Source organism: Lonchura striata, chromosome 17 (genome assembly GCF_050655825.1).
Source record: "Lonchura striata isolate lonStrDom1 chromosome 17, ASM5065582v1, whole genome shotgun sequence".
NCBI lineage: Eukaryota > Metazoa > Chordata > Aves > Passeriformes > Estrildidae > Lonchura > Lonchura striata.
In genome coordinates this window covers 6,019,151-6,037,361 of record NC_140719.1, presented here as the reverse complement: position 1 = coordinate 6,037,361, position 18,211 = coordinate 6,019,151, and the positions used below count along the sequence as shown (strand labels likewise).

Here is an 18,211-nt window from a genome sequence, read left to right as displayed (position 1 = left end):
TGTCTCAATTTTTTGGGGGAAAAAAAGGGGGAAATTCCCAGCTCCAAAAATTTCCTGGGAATTTTTTGGTTTTTATTCCAAAAATTCCTCATTTTTTCCCCTCCAAAATTAGAATTTTCCCAGGAAAATTTTGCAGGAAAAAATGAATTTGAAATTTCTCTGGAAAAAAAGGAAGAAAAAAATTACCAATTTTTAGGGGGAAAAAGGGGAAAAATTCAATTTTTTAGGGGAAAAATTCAATTTTTAGGGGAAAAAACCAGTTTTTAGAAGAAAAATTCAAATTTTCAGGGGAAAAATTCAAAATTTCGGGGACAAAAATTTCAATTTTTAGGGGGAAAAATTAATTTTTAAGGGGGAAGAAAGCAAAAAAAATTCCATTTTGTGACCACCCTGGACCTTGGTCCCACAGGGAGGACCACTTTGAGGGTCCTTTCTCCAAGTGCTGTGAGAACATTTCAGTCAGAGACTCCTCACTGGAGCTGCCTCAGTAGCTCTTGGAGTAGGACCAGCGCACAGGATTCTCTGTTTCTCTCCAGGAATCTTCCCTGTGAAATCCCCTCCTGCTCATCCTCTCCCTGGCTCCTTGACAGAGGCTCACAGAGAGGAGGGAGGGTGCTTCACCCTGGTTGGGTGCCTGGCCTGAAGGTGAGAGTTTCCAACAGAACCATCCTTGAGTTCAGAATCCCCAGTCCTCGAATTTAGATTTCCATGTTGTTTTTTTTTCCTGGGACCTCTGCCCAGTTCTTCCAGTCTGGAGCAGGAGCTACCCTGCCTCTAGACAACTGGAGCACCAAGATTAACAATAGCTTACTTTTCCACTGATAAGAAATATGTGCCTGGCTTGGCTGCTCTGAACCATTCTGCTCCAGCTGGGTTTCTGCAGGATGGGTGTTTTGAGCCTGCAATGTCCACCCAAAGTAGGTGGTTGTGTGATGATCTCTTGAGATGCTCAAAGCATGTCCTGAACTAAATTCCGCACCAATTCTGTAGTGGTAAGTGAATGACAATTAGGTTTAGGAACACTGTTATGTTCCTAAATATGTAGGCACTGTTCTGTGCTACAGTTATGTTCTATTAAATATCCTCCTCACCACATATTCTGGGCTCTGGAGAGTTTCAAACATGTATTTCTTCACAATATACCCCCTTGTGAATTATTTCTGCCTCAGGTGAATTACAATGAAGGAAAACCAGAAAAGCTTGTGTATGTTAAAGCTGGCCGTAGTGTGAAAGTATTTACCTGCTAAAATCCTCTTCAAATAGCACTAAAATGACAGGGCAGAGGGTATGAAAACAACTGCATTTGCTCTTTTATCAGAACACTTCGTGATGATTACAGGGCACTCCACACAAAGGGCTGTGATTTAGAAAGGAAATTGCACTCCAGTGAAGGATTTACTCATCTGTGATGATATTTATAATCCACTCTCTCCTAGCTAAAGGGATCATCCTGCACTTTGGTAGGAAATGTGAAGAATTAAGGGGCCAGGGAATGAGACCTGGATATCTTGAAGCACTGACCAGTTCCCAGCTCTGTTTTTGCTCTCTGACTCCAGAGAAGCTTTGCCTATCTCATTGCTGCTGTTTTCTCCTCCGGGGCAATGATGCTGCTCTGCTGAGATCTATCTCCAAGGCAGCTGTGGTCTGCAGCCCCAAACCAAAAGCCAAAGCCCACAGATACCTCACAGGCACCAGAGGGACAGGCAGAGGGAACATCCAAGTCCTGCCACCCTTCCTGGTCTGCAAAAGCACCATTCGCTCTGTGTGGAGAGGATGAGAAACACACCTGCAGCTGCTCTAAGGCAGTTTCATGTACTCATAGATGTGTGGAGCTAAAATAACTTCAGGGGTGCTCTGAGATCAGCCTGTCCAATCCTACAAGTCCAATTCGATCTGTCAGCATTCCCAAGGCAGGCAGTGAGGAGTGAGCCACACTGTCCAAAACCACATGCTCCTTGTTGTGGCTCCAGCTCACGCTGCTCAGACAGTGGTTTCATTTAGTGGGAAATGCATTTTGTTTCTTCTGGTGAAATATTTTACCCACTTGAAGGTTTCTACATGGTGTTCTCTGATCAAAGCCCTGAGAGCCCTTTTTGCAGCACCTCCAAGGAGTAGGAGAAGGGATGTCCATTTCCAAGGCATTGCTGTTTTCCAGTAGCCAAGATGTGTTGCCCACCTTCAGCCAAGCAGCAGTGTTATTTTCACTGGGAGAATGCCAGCAGGCAACCCAGATTTAAAAAAAAAAAAAGATTTTTCCAAACATTTCTCCAACAGCTGTAGCTTTTTTCTTAATGCAAGATGCTAATAAAAGCCAGGTTACACCAAACCCACTGCCAGACTAGTGCTACTGGGGGGTGTTTTTAAGCTGCACCAAAGGAAAAATTTCAACATCCAACTTGCTCATTACTTGAAGAAACAGAAGCATATCCCTGCCTTTACCCTGTCCTGTGGGAGTTATGATCAGATGTGAAGGCCATGTGCTGGACTTGGGAATGTTTGTTCAATCTCCTATTCCTTCTCTGCTTTTTCCACTATGAGTGCTTGCACTCCTGACATTGCATTTTGCTGATCGTAACCACAAGGTTTTGTTTTATGAGCTGTTATACCAGGAAAATGGTATTCTTTGCACCCTATTAGTTAGAACTTGTTTGTGACAGCAAAAGATCTGTAATTAATCACTCAATTGCTTCTACTCCACACAGAACCCCAAGCATGACCAGCCTTGGAGTAGAAAAATAAACTCAGCCCCTCCTCTTGGCAATTTGGTTGTAGTATAAAGCACACAACAAATAATCCCAGTGGGGGAGGGTTCCTTTCAGCCTCCTCCACCTTCTTTCTCTCCTTGGAGTCTTAAAACATACCAGGGGAGGTGTTTGTGTGCAGCTAATTGACCTGAGGAACAGTGTATGGTCAATGGCCCATTGACTGATGAAGTGATGGAAACAAGATGCTCATTTTCACTGTTCAGGTTAGCTGTGGCAATGTTGGCTAGCTGGGAGGGGGAGTCATGGCCACTGAGCCCCACTCAAACAGCTCCCTGCTTCCAAAAAAACAAACCAACCTACCAACATAGCGTGGAACTGGAAATTCACTGAAATATCCTTGATATATGAAAGATTTGAGCTCCAGGTATGGATAGCTGAGGTATTGCTGTGCAGGCTTGAATGCATGGATAGAAACACACACCCTGCTGCCTCAGGAAAACAGGGATGGATCTTGTGTTTTACCCCTACATACCCTTTTCTAGGCATAAATGTGTTGTTTGTGATGTTAATGGTGTTGAAGCATCAATATAGAAGCAAATAAAGTAAAACCTAACCAGTGCTGACAGTCTCCAAGCAAAATAAAGAGGGCAGGCACATAGATATGTTTTTGAAATGTGGTTTCCTTGGAATGCTAGCACTCTTCTGAATCCATCCTTTGAGTTTTGCTGTTGGTTGGAGATCCCTTTAGATAATGCATTAGCTGCACCAGGCCTAAACTGAGATTGTTAAGGAACACCTAGTGTCCGGGTGCAGAGGGATGAGGAATATAAAGAAGGAAATTCTGCATCCAGAATTTCATTTCATACTCTTACATAGTCTTTAGGCAGTTGCTTCAGCCTATTTCCCTAGGTTACACACCTGCAAAACAGGCATAAGGCTCTTTGGGTGGATACTGTGACTTTTAATTAAATCAGGCAGAGTTATAGAAGAAAATTTTAAAATAAAATTACTGATCTGATTCACTACCAAAGAACACTCTTACCTTTCTACCAGGTGGTCCAGGGAACCCAGTTAAACCAGGTAAGCCCACATCTCCCTGTAGGAAGCAAGCAAATTAAATTAGCTTTCAGCAACATTTTCCCTATGACTACTGCAGTTACTACAATTATTTTGCTGACACCAGCCCCCAGCTATTGATATTTCTGGTTCAAATCACAGCTCTTCAAAACCTGACTGGATAAGAAGAGTAGATTTAAACAACATTTCTATTAAGTGGCTCATATAAATAATAACCCCAGTTAATTAATGGCAGCTGCTGCTGGAGTCCAGCTCTTCGCAAGCAGAATGAATGCACTTTTTTTCCCCTCAATGATCTCATTCAGTCACATGCTTCATTCGCCTTTCAATAGGCATTGAAATCACCAAGGCAAGGAAATTTTAGATTTTAAACGCAATAAGAACAACAGGTACCTCCTGCCAAATCCTGTGATTTGCTCTCACACTCTGCTACTGCACTGGCTCAGCCTGTGGCTCCTGTTGGGATGGTGCTGCTGGTGTAATTATTTAACCTGCCCATCTGACAGGGATTGAACCTTTGCAGGCTGCTGCTGGGAGGGTTTGTTCAGTGGCCTGTACTTCTGAAAAGGGATTGCATCACATCCCAGCTGGCAAACCCAAACCATCACAGAACGGATGAGCGCGTCGCTGTGAGACCTCTCCACCACCCAACCCGGCTGTGTGAGCCCACTTGGCCTCCTCTGATCAGGATCAAAAAGCCCTGGAGTGCCTTCTTACTGAAAATCAACAAATTTCCAGTATCTAGACTGAAAATTAGGCTTCACTCCAAACTCCTGCTGGAAACCCCTTATTCCTATTATTGCTATCAGGGATAAAGCCTCGTTAACACAAGCTAAAGGTCATCTGGATCTCTCCCTTTTGTACACCAAGCATTGCCTTCAAGAAAACAGTTCCAGACCCTTCAGGTGGATGATTTACATGTGATGCCACTCCAGTATAGTGTACCAGAAATTTCTAAAGACATCTCATGGTATTAAAAGCATCATTTCAGACGTAGCCTTCTGAATGTTTTCTAGCATTGCCTTCCATCTTGCAGTTGTGTGGCCTCACTGTGCTTTATGGGGGCATCTGGTGTTGAATAAATGGCCTAAGCTCCTTATGGCTGGTGCTTTCTATGAGCTGTGCATTTATAGCAAGAGCTATGGTGAGAGGAAGAGAACCAGGTTTCTGCCCTGGGCATGAGGTACCAAGGATTGTGAAGGCATCACTGAAAGAGCTAATTTAGGCAGATGATGTGGAGCCCTGATTGCCCTACTGTTCACTTCTAGAATTCTGTGAGAGCTTGTTGTCTCAGTAAAAATCACTCAGCTGTGAAACAGCAAAAATGGGAGTTGTAACTTATTGAAAGCAATTAGCAGGACTCTGATCCTCAAAAACTGTTAAGCCCAGAAAGCAGCTTTCCTTCCCAGCTGGGTGCTTTGTGTTGGTTTAGTCCTTGGTGGAAACCCTTCAGTGGAAACCCTTCAGCAAAGTCCATGCCTTAGAAGCCTCCACCAAGAAATCTCTACACTGATGGGGCTGCAGCATGAGGCAAACCCTTGCTCCTCAGCTTCTTGCCAAGAACATCCTTTCAATCCTTTCCTCAGCCTCCAAGGTTTTTATTCCTTATGCTGGGATTGCCTCAAGCTGCAGCTGCATGCCCAGAGCGTGGCTGCACCTCAGATGTGCTCCTTGAATCACTTGGCTGAAGCAGCCACGTGCCTGTGGCAGCCAGGACTTCACTTGGCTGCAGATTGTGGATAAACTGCATCAACACTTGGACAACACCACTGTGCCAGGTGGCACCTCAGTGCACTATGATCTACTCTCTTTAGTCCTGAATGCAAGATCTAAGCCTTATCTCCCAGTCCTAAGCAGCTGGGATGCTTGTGCCTGCAGCACAGACTCCCTGCACAGTTCTGAAAGCCCACCACAGCCTCGGGGTGACATCTCACCTTCTGCCCATTGCGAGCTTTTCCAGGTGACAGCCCAGGATCACCTTTCTGACCCTGAAATGAAAAACTTACATTAGTGACATCATCCAAGGGCCCGGCCCACAGATGTGGTTCTGCTTCCACCAAGCCTCCAAATTAGAAAAACATTTTGTTTTATCCCAGTCTTCCCTGACATCCCAAATGTATTAAAGTGGCCTGGAATAGCTGTTGTGCTGGGGGTGGATTTGGTGAGTGATTGCTGCTGCTAAAGAGTTGAGTTTTAAATAGTAGTTGACAGTATTCAATTGGCTAAAGAAAGGATAACTGGAAGAAAGCAATGTCAGGACTTTTGATACTTATTAGACCAGACAGCTGCAATTCCTTCCTTGTCTACAGCTACCATCACAAAAATAATTACCAAGCCTATTACTGGGGCTGAACCATCCTTCTCAACAACTCACTAGATGCTGTTGCTTTTTTAACTGTGAGGAACAGATGAGACTGCAGGGGAAGCTGTACTAATTAGACACCCCCAACAGGCAGAGCAATTGTGAGGCCCCCAGGCTGGCAGAAAGCAGCACTTGACCTTAAGTGGCAGTATTCCTTATTTTCCTCCTTAACAACCGTGACGAGGGAAATTACAGTTTGAGGCTGTGATCTTCTGACAAACACAGGCTGGAATCTCAGCAGCATTTGATCACCTAATTTCAGCAAATTCCTTTGGAAATCCCACTTCAAATTTTCATGATGTGAGAAGGGAATGTGAGCACCTAACACAGAGAGATACAAGTAGGAAAATCTAGAAGAGATTTAAGGGTGCCAGGTTCTTTGGGTAGGGGAGAGATAAAGCTTAGCACACAGAACATCCCTTCTGGCACAGCCATGATGGGTATCCCAGATAACACCCATGAATCATAGAAAACCCACAATCTCTGTGTGCCCATCAGCACAGGACAGCTGAGAGGGTTAACTAATGTCTGGCAAGTGAAGTGCTTGAGGGGTGACCCAGAAAGGAGCAATACTGCTTATGAACTGGCATTTCTCATGAGCAGCACAGGGCTCTGGTCACAGCCAGCTGAGCTGCTTTTCCACACAGCCTCACTGTGAGTACATTCCTTGTGTACTTCCCACCTTGCACAGAGGGTAAACTCCCCATTCTCCTCCTCCTCCAGCATCCACACAAGCTGTGAGGCACAGGAGTGAGACTGCTTGGCTCTGGACTGTAGGGAGCACTGCTGATTCAAGGCAGATGTATCTGCTCAAATTCTCAGTGAAGGCTGCCGGCTTTCCAAACAGTAAATGAAGTCATGCAGATAATCTTGCTTTGCATGCAGCTGTTATCAGGGCAATTCTCCCACTCCTTGAGCTTCAGAGCAGTCACTGGGTGCTGCCACTGCTGCGAACAGATTAGAGCAGAGCAGCCCTTGGGATTCCTAGGTGTTCATTTCTACTCTGCAAAATTCATTTACTGCAGCAGGTAGACACCCACCACTTTCCCTAAATCTTCCCATGTGCTCCATGCAATGACTTTGAGACATGGAAAAGAACTTGTGTTTTCCCCTGGGAAGCTCCAGATTGCATTAGCCAGGTCTCTGCTTTGCACTGGTTCAGTGTTCAGCCCTGCTGAGACCATCACACAGGTGGAGAGCTCAGCCAGGAGCAGGATCAATCCCCAAGATCAATCAGCAGTGGCACCAGTTGGATGTGAGGGCTGAAATTGTGAATTAATTGCTTGAGTCTTCTTACACAGCAATGACAATGGGGAAATTAACCTAAATCTTGTCCCTCAGCAAGCCACAGCACCTTTCCCACAAGCTTCTCTCTTTTTCATCCTAACTTACTGAGAACACATCTTATAAAGGAGGAAATTGTTTTCTTCTGGGATTTCTTCCTACCTGGGAGAAGTGCAGTCTAAACATCTCAGTTTTGCAATCCCATTAATACTATTTTAAACATCAGTGAGCCAAACTGATGAGCTACCTTGGAGAGAAAAAGCACTCACTAAACTGAAAATACAGTATTTTTCAAGTGCTTTAAGAAGAGATTTATACAGAGCAGAAAATCATCCTAATACCTGATGCCAAAACCTCCAGGTGAGAGATGCAAACCTAACTCTTGCAATGCCTTTTGAAAACACACCTTGTCTGACCATCTGCTCAATCCCAAATGCTTTTAGGGCATCCTGTGAGCTACATTTGGTCTTTAGCAAAAACACCCCTCCTGTCCCCCAGCAGTTTTCAGGTGACAGCCCCAGCCCAGCCTGTGGCTACAGCTGTTGCAGAGGTTATCTGCAATAATCAGACTCTGCCAACCAGATGCAACAGCAATTTTACAACTGTCAAGGACAACAAGCAGAATGCAGGAAGTGGCCAGAATCCCCCTTTAAGCAGTTTCACATCATGAATTGCTGAGCTAAGCAGCACAGGTTAAACTCCCAGGTGGCACAAGCAGGTGTAATGCCACTGAGGTCAGTGGAACCATGCCCAAGCAGATCAGCAGGATTTTGGCTCAACAGCTACAAACAGCTCTGTGCAAAAGATCAGCTCCCTAAGTCCAAGGAATTACAAGTGCTCAGCTCCAGTGGTGAGAATAAAGTAGGCTCAGCACAGGGCTGACTGTGAAATGCAGAAACACAACTGAAGCACTCCAGCCAGGCAGGAGATACAAAAACACCCAGAGGCTGCAGTGCCACACCACAGCCCTTGCACAGAGCTGCCTGACCTTACAAGGACTCTGCCCATTCAGCTGATAAATATTTTACTCCTGGGTCCCTTCTTAAATTACAAGGACTTGGTGTTAGTCATGGTTTCCAAACTGTATCTATCTGGGAAAATTCAATTTCCTTTCTTAGACTGCTTGTTTTTTTTCTGTGGGATTAGCTGCTATCTAAGATAGACCAAGTCCAGCAGCCACTTGGTGGCTTTCAGCAAGAGAAGTTCCACTTGGAGCTGCTTTGCCCTCTTGTGCAGGCTGAGCTTTCACAAATTCAGAATTTCTGCCATGTGCTGGGTCTTTCAAAAAGATTCCCACCTCTGAAAGTGTCCAAGGCCAGGCTGGATGGAGCTCTGAGTGACCTGGTCTAGTGGATGATGTCCCTGCCCATAATGGGATGAGCTTTCAGGTTCCAACACAAACCATTCTTTGATGATTTTATGATGAAGAAATCAGGTCCCAGGTACAGGCTTACAGGCAGTTAAAGCATATGGGGGTGAAAAAACACTTTTTGGAGCAAAGTCCATTTCCTGGCACTGCTGTAACACCAGAGAATTGAAGGGAAGGAGGGGAGTCGAAACTCTGGCATCTGATCCACACCTTCCAAAGAGCATTTCTGAGGCAGAGATGATGTAACCACGCCTCACCAGGCTCTCCCTGCTAGAGGTGAACCTTTGCCGTGGCCTGGACTGAGCTCCAGCTCTCACATCCCATTGCAGACCTAATTCTTCTTTTAACAAAGCTCTGTGAACAGTCCAATCCTGCAAATGGTGGCTGGACAAAAATAAAATATATCACAGATTCTGATGACACCAGATCTCTGCTGCAGACTTACAGCTCTCCATCCACTGAGACTTCCTGCTGCCAGACTGTGCATTGAGATGGAGGAAAAATGCTTACAGTAAGACTTAATTTCTATTAGGTGACCAACTGAAGAGAGTTTTACAACCAAATGATGATTTCTGACAAGTCATTAGGCTAAAAGTGTTTTTAAAAAAATCCTGTAGAATAGAAACATAGCTTGACTCCACAGCTTGGACCAGGCTGGATTTGCAGGGCTGGAAGTTAGATAAAAGAAGTTTGATTTGACTTATAAAACTCAACAAGTGTGATCTGGAAGTCATTGATGGAGAATAAATGCAGAACACTAAGACGTAGAACTTTTACAGGCTCACTTTTCAGGCTGTATGTGGAATTTAAACCAGCTGCTGTTCACCAGCATGTCTCCAGTGCCTAATTTTTAATCACGTAGAGGCAGCATGCCAAGTTTCCAGAATCTTTTTCCCAGAGCATCAATAGTGCTCATAACATCTCTGCCTACTGATGAGATCATGAAAAGACAGAACTATTGCTCGCACCTTTCTCTGTTTGGCTGAGACGTCCTACAGCTCCCTGGTACTGAAAATCTCTGTTAAGTATTGCCTCTCCAAGCTCCATTGTTCTTCAGTCCAACACAGATGTTATAAAATATAAACTTATTCCTTTGTAAACAATCATACCAAAGCAATCCAAACCAGTTTTCCAGGAACTTCAGTCTTTAGGTAACACAAAACCTTGTACACAGAATGAGCTGGGATTTAAAACACCTTTTGGAAGGGTTTTGCTGCACGCTGGGTTAGGACCCCTCCAGAGCCATGTCTGGGCTCAATCCCAGGCAAAGGGAGAAGGTCCAGTTGCAGGGACCACCTGAGGGAATGTGTGTGCAGGAGAAAAGGACAAAGCACAGGGCCCCTGGCACTGCAGCAGGTCTGTGAGCCCTGATGGGAGAGGTGAGAGCATCTCAAAGGAAGCCATGAGATCAGTTTGGGAAAACTGGTGGAGTTCAGAGTTCCCAGAAACTCTGGAAAGACAGGAGGAGGAGATTCAGGAGCAGGAAAGCAGAGGAAGATGCTGGGTGCTGACAGTGACTTCTGCCACTGTCCAGACTCAGAGGAACAGTCTGAAAAATCCAGGGGAGAGAAATGAGAAAGCAAAGGAATTCAGAGCTGCTGGAGCTCTGGAGCAAGGATTCCACTGCCCGTGTCTGACACAGCACTTTGTGCCCTGGCACAGGCATAGCTTAAGCAGGGTCCTAATTTGGCAGTCTTGGAAATTCAGGAGGACCAAGGATGGAGGCACAGAGCAGGGTCTCTCTGGGCACAGGAAAAGGCTCAGCTGTGCTGCTGGAGATCCCCTGGGAGAGCAGGAGGGAGGGAGGAATGGCTTCAGCTGCTGTCCTTTTTCCAGAGCAGGAGAAAAGGAAGCTGTCCTTCCCCCAGGATATCCCTGGGATGGGAAGGTGAAAGCTCCTCACACCAGCTCATACTTACTTTCAGTCCTGGGGGGCCAGGTGAGCCAGGGTTTCCATGGGGGCCTGGGGGACCCTAAAACACACAACAAACACAAAGCAGAGTCAAAAGGAGATGGTGGGAATCTGCACGAATGCTGGAGCAGCCAAAAGCCTCTGGCTGTGCTGTGCCAGACTCAGGCCACAGCCCCAGAGCCCTGGGGTGCCCTGGCAGGGGGGTGGTGGCACTGGGACCCTCCCTGGCACCCATGGAGGGAAACTCAGCTGTGGGTTCCCACCAGCCTCTGTGGAAGGGGATGCGTGTCTGCCACCACAGGACATGTCATGACACTGAGATAATTTGGGAAAACCAAACATTCCACAGGTCAGGGGAGTCCAGGCTGTGGGAGGAGCCCCAGCAGAAGGGGATGGAAGCAGGCAGAGGGGAGAGGAAGTGTGTGGGGGTGTTAACAACTTTTTTTTTTTTTTTTCCTCAGAATTGAAGAGAACACAAATAATTACTAAAGGAAAATCGTTCAGCTCTTTTTCCCTACAATTGTTCAACTAATTTTCCCTACAAGCCAAGCAGATTTTTGCCTTCAGAGATTGGGAAGAAAATGGATAATCAGGCAGCAAAACAGTGGGAATAGCAGTACGATCATGTAAATTCATTAAATCCACATTTCACATAGTTAAATCTATATTTTTCCTTAGTTCTCTGACAGTCAGAGTAGCTACCTCAAATCACATACACCAGTATCTCCTTTTACATCCTATTTTAAAAGTACCCTGCATGTTTTCCAAAGCCTATTTAAGGAGTTATCTGGAATAAGCAGCTAAGAATAGTTTATGCCTGCATTATATACAGCACAGAAGATCTGCTAACCTTTCAGGCAGAAGTAATAACAATTTTAAGTCCTCTTGAACACGTTCCTGGAAGATGAAACAACCTGAAAATTCAACTCCAAGAATTCTGCCAAGATCGTGTGAGAGCTCTCCACTGCCATGAGGAGATCTTTGTGTACCCTCAAGTTAGGGAAGCACAGGCAAGGGGATAAAAAACCACTCAGGCACTTTCTTAGCAAGCTGTAGGATTTCCAATGAGCATTTTGAGGCCAAAAGATTCAGGATCTGATTTCCAAGGAAAATCACTGCAATTAAACATTCCTCTGCCAGCTAAGTTCAGTGCCCTTGCTGTCTTCTGAGAGAACATCAGTGCACTGATCTCTATTCAGTTTTATTTTTACTGCATTTTAATAGAAAATAATGCCTTTTTAAATTTCATCTTGTGGAACAGACAGCTGCTGAATGCTCAGTGCTATTTCACAACATGCTGCTCTGCTGGAAGAGGTTATTTAATTAAAAAAATTGAGACGGAACTTTTTGAATGGCAATTTTTACCCAAATTAACATCCCATTCTTAAAATTCCTTCCAAATTTTCAGCCTGAACCCAAATACATTTATTGCCCCATTCTTAATTTCCTTCTAAATTTTCACCTGAAATTCTTGTTTAGCCTGTCTGTGAATTTCCAGTATCACCTTCTCACTTTAAAAAAAACCCATACAGCTGCTGGAGCCAGAGTCCCTGGACACTGAGGAGTCTCAAATAAATTCATCTTCTCAGCAAACTGTGGAATCACTGCCCACCTTATTGGGTAGAACACTGAAACAGAGACTGAATGTGCTGAAGCATTTTTGCCAGTCTGTGGTGGCAAAAATGCTTCAGCCCAAGTCTTTCCAGTCTCAAATATGTAGGATAATGAAAAATAAGTGACAGAAATCAGGCCAGCAAAGTCTCTATAAAAGATGAGTTCCTAAAAAGCTTTTACACATAAGCAATAATCGAGGTAGCTCTGAATAGGGTTCATAAATCCAGCCTGCTGCTGGATTTGAGGAGGGAATTCGGCTGTAATTCAGCTTTGGAGTGAGGCAGCTTGGCCCAAAGCCCACAGCAGAGCAGTCATTTGGGGTTTGTGCTCCAGCACAGCCCAGGGCAGGCTCACAGCACTGTCAGCCTGAGGGGAGCAGCTCGGTGTGGTGTGACTCCCAGATGAAAGTGATGGATTCCAGGAGCAAACCTGGATTGTGGGAAGCTCAGCTGCCAATCCAGAGCTCCTGGATAAGAGACTAATCACACCCCCAGCAAAATCTGCTGCAGGTTCTTCCAGAGTGAACCAAAGCACAGCAATGAAATCCTAAAAAGCCTTCACCAGAAGGAGGGGAGAAGGGAGGAAGAATCCAGCCACAGTTTCTAGTGATTAAAAGTGTGATTATGAAAACAGAGACTCTTGAGATAAAACAGAGCCTTCACCACCGAGTTCAATGAGTCTGACAGAGTGCATCCAGTGCAACCCAGGCAAAGGAAGGTCAGAGGCTCATCCCGTCCCTAAAGACTGATGTGGTTTTAGCCTAGTGGAAGTGGCCACATCCTGGTGATGAAATGATAGTGGGAAGTCCAGTCTGGCATGGAGGAAACTGCTGTGACTAGTTCTGGGGCTTGTGTTAGACGTCTGAAACTGCTCTGGCAACTGTGGAGAGAAAAGGGTGTAGTCTGCCAGCAGTCCTAAAAATTGTAAAAAAATAATTGATCTTGATGTGTTCCAACATGGTGAGTCCTGAGTTTGGGATTCCACCCACATTCTTGGCAGAGGAGGAAGATGCTGTGTGGCACAGTTAGATGGGCTGAGTAACAAAAGGCACAGGATAGCAGCTGCCTTGGGAGCTGTCAGCAACAGTTAATTGCTATACTGGATTAATTCAATTTACCACTCCCACCTAGAAATTTGGATCCTCCTAAATAGATTTATCATCAATACATCAGTTTTGCTCCTCTTATCTACACAAAGGGTGGGACAGCACTGAGACCACTAAATGAAAAAATCCCACTGCATGTGCCACTATTTGCTTGGGTGCTCCTTTCCCCACCCACTTTAGCTTCCTATATCTGCTGAAATAATCCAATCTAGCAGTGGGCAGACTTGCATCTGGAAGCTTCCAAGAAAATCCATGGAAAATTTTACCATGGGACAGCAGCAGCCCCAGGCTGCTCCGTGGCACGGAGAGCAGAACAATCCCTGAATGTGTTCTCCAAGCCAGGAGGGGTTTCCCATCTCCCTGGAATGCCTTCTGTGTGAATGATGCTGCTTGAGAAGGACACTGAGCCACCAGCTCAGCTCGGGGGTGCCTGGAGATGGGACCCTGCTCACAGAAGGGCTTTTATGCCTCGTGGTTCCCAGCCCACAAAAATTAACAAAAGTGTAACTGTGCACAGCTCCCCCCAACCCTCCAGCATTCACAAGGAAGGGGAATAAAATCCTCCCAACTCCTGCTAAATGCTAGAGAGCTCCAGTCAGAGGAATGACCGCTCATTTGAAAGTCATTATGTCTTGGGGTTTCACTGTGTAAAGCAACTTTTTCTGCTTCTGACCTACAGATCTCACTGTGACCTCTGGCTTGCTGAAAAAGAGCTAAATATTTGAAGTGAAGCCAAGCAAACTGTTTCTTTAAACACTTTTCAGAAATTGGAAAATCTTCCTAATGGAATGAGGATACTGGGGAATCTCTCCAGCTGACTGAGCTGCTTGTTTCAGGAGGGAAGCCCTGCATTTTGAAGGAAAGGGAGATTTTTTCCAGCCACAGACTAAATGTAACAGGGACATGTTACACTGGGACCTCCCAGTCTTTCAAGCTGCTGTGGTTCACAGCAGGATGGCAAGTGCATCCTGAAGCATCTGTGCATGTGTGTTCCCTTCTCCCATCCATTTGGATTTCTCCCGTGGTGTCTCAGAGTTTAAATGAACCAAGAGCAATTACAGCACATCAGGCTTTTTATTGCTGCTTCTGCCTCTGACCTGTTGTGTGGACAGGGATGAAACACTTCTTGTACCTGCATTTGCTCCTGTTGGAGAGGGAGTGACTACCAGTGGGTTTCCTGAATTATTTAAGTGTTTTGGAAAGTTTGACTGTTGCTCTTTTCTTGCTGTCTTTGGGGCTGAGCAAACAACCAAGGCCAGGCTGGACAGGGCTTGGTGCAACCTGGTCTAGTGGAAGGTTCCCTGCCCATGGTGTCAGGTTGTAACAAGATGATCTTTAAGGTCCCTTTCAACCCAAACCATCCCACGAGCTGGACTCCTGTCTGGCATGTGCCTGAGACTTGCTGCTTCCTTCATGTAGAGGCAAAATAGGCAACTGGGATTTCCACAGCCTCATCTGGAAGGCAGGGTTGAAGACCAAGTGTCACTCCTCACAGCTCTTTCCTGCAGATCCTCTCAAGCTGTGGGTACTCTGCTGGTCAAACCACAGCAGTGGGACGAGTCAATTTGTGGTGGATGCAGATGTGCTGCCCAGAGCCCCTCATGCAGACAGCACTGGGTGAAGCTCACAGAGCCTGCAGTGAGGCAGGACAAGCTGCAGTGGTGAAGGAATGATTGCTCCAGTGGGAGCTCTTTGTTGACAGCTCCTTGTAGAGCTTGTTGGCACATCCCTGAGAGCAAATCCCAGCCTCTGCCTCCCTGGGAGACCCTGATGTTTGAAGAAATGCAAAGGTCAGAAATAAAAGCTCAACACCCATGGCTTGCACAGAACTGGGGGTGTCACCCAGTGCACCCCCAGTGCCACCACTCACACTCACCACCATGGAAAAGGTGTCCCATGAGCTGCCTGGCATTTCACATCATATAAAGCCGGGGAAATCCTTCATTGCTAGCATTGCCATTCCCTCAGATCTTACACAGACACCTGATCAGGCACACAGCACATTTATCCAAGAACAAACCGTGTGGACAGACCTCTTCTTATGTCTCAAATTCTTTAATGCAGACATGAAAGCTGAAAACCATCCTAGCTGGATAGAGACAGAGAAACCCTTCCTAGAGAGCACACATGGCAGTACAACAATATCTCTAGAGATTGGAGAGATCCTGAGAGAGTGTTATAAGCCATTCCTACTGCAGATTTTAACTGATTTCTCTTGGAGTTCCTCGGGAAATAATGAGAAGAAGAAACGCCCAGTTTTCACTTGTTACAAAAATGAAAATTTGCTTTCATAGCTGCAGAGAGCAGAGCACAGGAATAGCCTGAATCTGTCTCAGTGGTCCCCTGCTGCTGGAGTGATAGGGTGTACAATAAATGCCATGCTCTTGAAATGGGGATTGGCTTTTAAAAGTGGAGAAACTGTAATTTTCAACAAAACCACCACACTTTCCACTCTGCTACCCTGCCTTGGACTGCTCTTGAATGCTGAGATATGTCCCAGTCAGAACCTCTTCCGTGCTGTTGGAGAGTCTGGGCTGTGTTTTTGCAAAGCAGGTGGCATTACCTACATGGAAGAGCCACCCTCAGACTACACAGGCCGGTCTGGTGATACTCATCTGCTGACAACCAGGAGACAGATCCATGGGATCCATGGGAGCAGCCAGATTTTCTTACAGATTCTCACCCACCACAGTCTCACTCTCAAGGCAAAGGCTAATCAGAGATTTCATTTAATGCTGACCAATATGGGGGGAACAAAGGGAGGAGACAATATGGGGTGGAAATTCTGCACTACACATCATCACAAGGCAACTTCACAGCTACAGAAAGTCATGAAGCAAATGCTGCTACTGGATTTTCAAATGTGCCAGGCAACTTATAAGCATTAATAACACAGAAATTATGCAAGCTACAACAAGGGCAATTAATCTCATGCATTAGGCAAAAAAAAAATTGCATTGCTGACAAAAGGATCCTTCCTTTCCTCTGCATCCAGCATTGCAAAGCTGCCTGCAATGTTCACCTCTCCTCTGGAGCTCCAAACTTGGGCTGCAGCCTGGGGATACCTCATGGCTTATCCATGGGCTGGTGCAAGAACACTGCAGATGCTTTTTTGGAGGATCAGGTTAGGAAAGGTAGAACATGACCCCTGCAATGTTGCACGTTTATTTTAAAGTTTTTCAAGCACAACAAAAGCAAAAGATGCAAGAATTCCCCTAAGCCCATCTTAGTTCCTGGCAGCTTCACTTTCCAATGAAATCCCTAAATCCCAAAGAGACACAAGAAAAAATTACCAGGAGAAACACTTCCCAAAGTCAAAACAATTCAAGCACAGAGCAATCTTGTCTCCAGTGCTCCAGGCCAGACATTCACAGAGTGACCCTTCTGCCCCCTCCCAAAATTAGCACAGCCTCTCTGTAGAGGTCTGAGCCAAGCCAGGCTCAGCTGTGCTGAGCACTTCCTAACTGGGAACTCTTTCCTGGACCAATTCTCAGCACCTCTGGCAGGGACTGAGCTCAGAAACCGTGTTGCTTATTGTCTTTCAGAGGATGATCTTAAATACAGGATGGAACACACCACAGCTGGGGAATAACAGACAGTTATGACACAGCTTCCATGATGCTATTTCCTTCAGAAGAAACTCAAGTGGAATTGGGATGTGGAGCTGAAATTTGGTCACTCATACAGCAGGCAGGGGATGCAGCTGGGGACTCCAGACGTGGAGTTTAGTTTGCAAACCACAGGATTGGCATAAGTGACAGCAAACACCCCTCATAGCAATGAGCTGAGGTAGGAACCAACTTCCAGCTTTAAGGGGGATACCAAGAAATGCAAACTCTGGGCAATCTGCTGATGTGGGAGCTGTTTGGGCACTTGTGACAGAAGATATCAGGGCTGATGCATCACTAAAAAACTTCTCTAACGTGGAACAGATTGTCCCATCCATAAACACGAGCCTGGTGCTGCTTAGCCCTGCTCACTTACAGCCCAAATCAGCTTTCAGGGCTGTTCACACAGGCCCAGGCCCCAGGGGTCCTGCAGACCTGCATTCTACTGTTGGAGAAAGGAGATGATTTTATTTTTGCTGGTTGCTGCGAGATCTCACAGGAGTGTAACAAGTGTCCTGGGGGAATGCCGAGCCTCCCAGCTCCCAGCCTCCTGCTTGCTCTGCAAAGACATTACACGGGGGTTGAGGTTTAGCCAAGTATGTGTGAGGAAATCTCCCTCTGCTGCCAGGCCAGGATGCTGCCTGCATCACAGATCCAAATATTCCCTTCCTCCAGCCTCAGACACTCGCACCTTTGGATCCCCAGCCCACAGCAGTGCTGAGGGAAGGGGCTCCATGGCTGCAGCCTGTGGGACAGCAGTGTGCTCCCAGGAACACGGAGCACAGGAGAGCAGTGCCAGCACTTCCCCGTGTCCAGGTCAGGCACACTGCCCAGCCCTGGGAGAGTGAGGCCAGCGCAGCACTGGCTTTTCTCACAGCTAGCTGCAGCACTCAGCTCCAGATGTTTCCTCAGCACAGCCCTCAACCTTCTGCATCAGATTTTCATTTGGGGAGGAAGAAATTCTGCGAGAGCCATTGCAAATTCCTGAACAGATAAGGCATTCTGCTTTAGAGCTTGAAAAGGAGTCAGAGAGCAGGTCTCAGTCTGGGGAACAAAAAAACCTCATCTCTGTGTGTGTTGAGTCCTTGGTCCTGGACCTTGGTCCCACTAATGAAGGACCTTGAACTAAACAATTTGTGAAGCTGAGGAGAGGGAAGGGGAGTACAAAAAGCAGC

At 46.0% G+C, this 18,211-nt stretch overlaps 1 protein-coding gene across 7 annotated transcripts in view; it reads right to left on the bottom strand.

Moving 5' to 3' along the window:
• The window catches only part of COL27A1 (collagen type XXVII alpha 1 chain), a 141,654-nt gene that overhangs the window by 97,792 nt on the left and 25,651 nt on the right, over window positions 1–18,211 (bottom strand). For 6 of the 7 annotated variants that reach the window (XR_014958809.1, XR_014958810.1, XM_085594041.1 and 3 more), the window contains exons 6-8: window positions 10,717–10,770; window positions 5,717–5,770; window positions 3,748–3,801 (exon numbers count right to left, since the gene is read on the bottom strand). Coding sequence is in view for 5 of the 7 variants with exons in the window: in XM_085594041.1 (XP_085450167.1) it covers window positions 3,748–3,801; window positions 5,717–5,770; window positions 10,717–10,770 (162 nt within the window). In the remaining 2 variants the exon portion in view is untranslated. The remainder of the gene's footprint in view (window positions 1–3,747; window positions 3,802–5,716; window positions 5,771–10,716; window positions 10,771–18,211) is intronic. The other variant, XM_085594042.1, reaches the window with a different exon arrangement.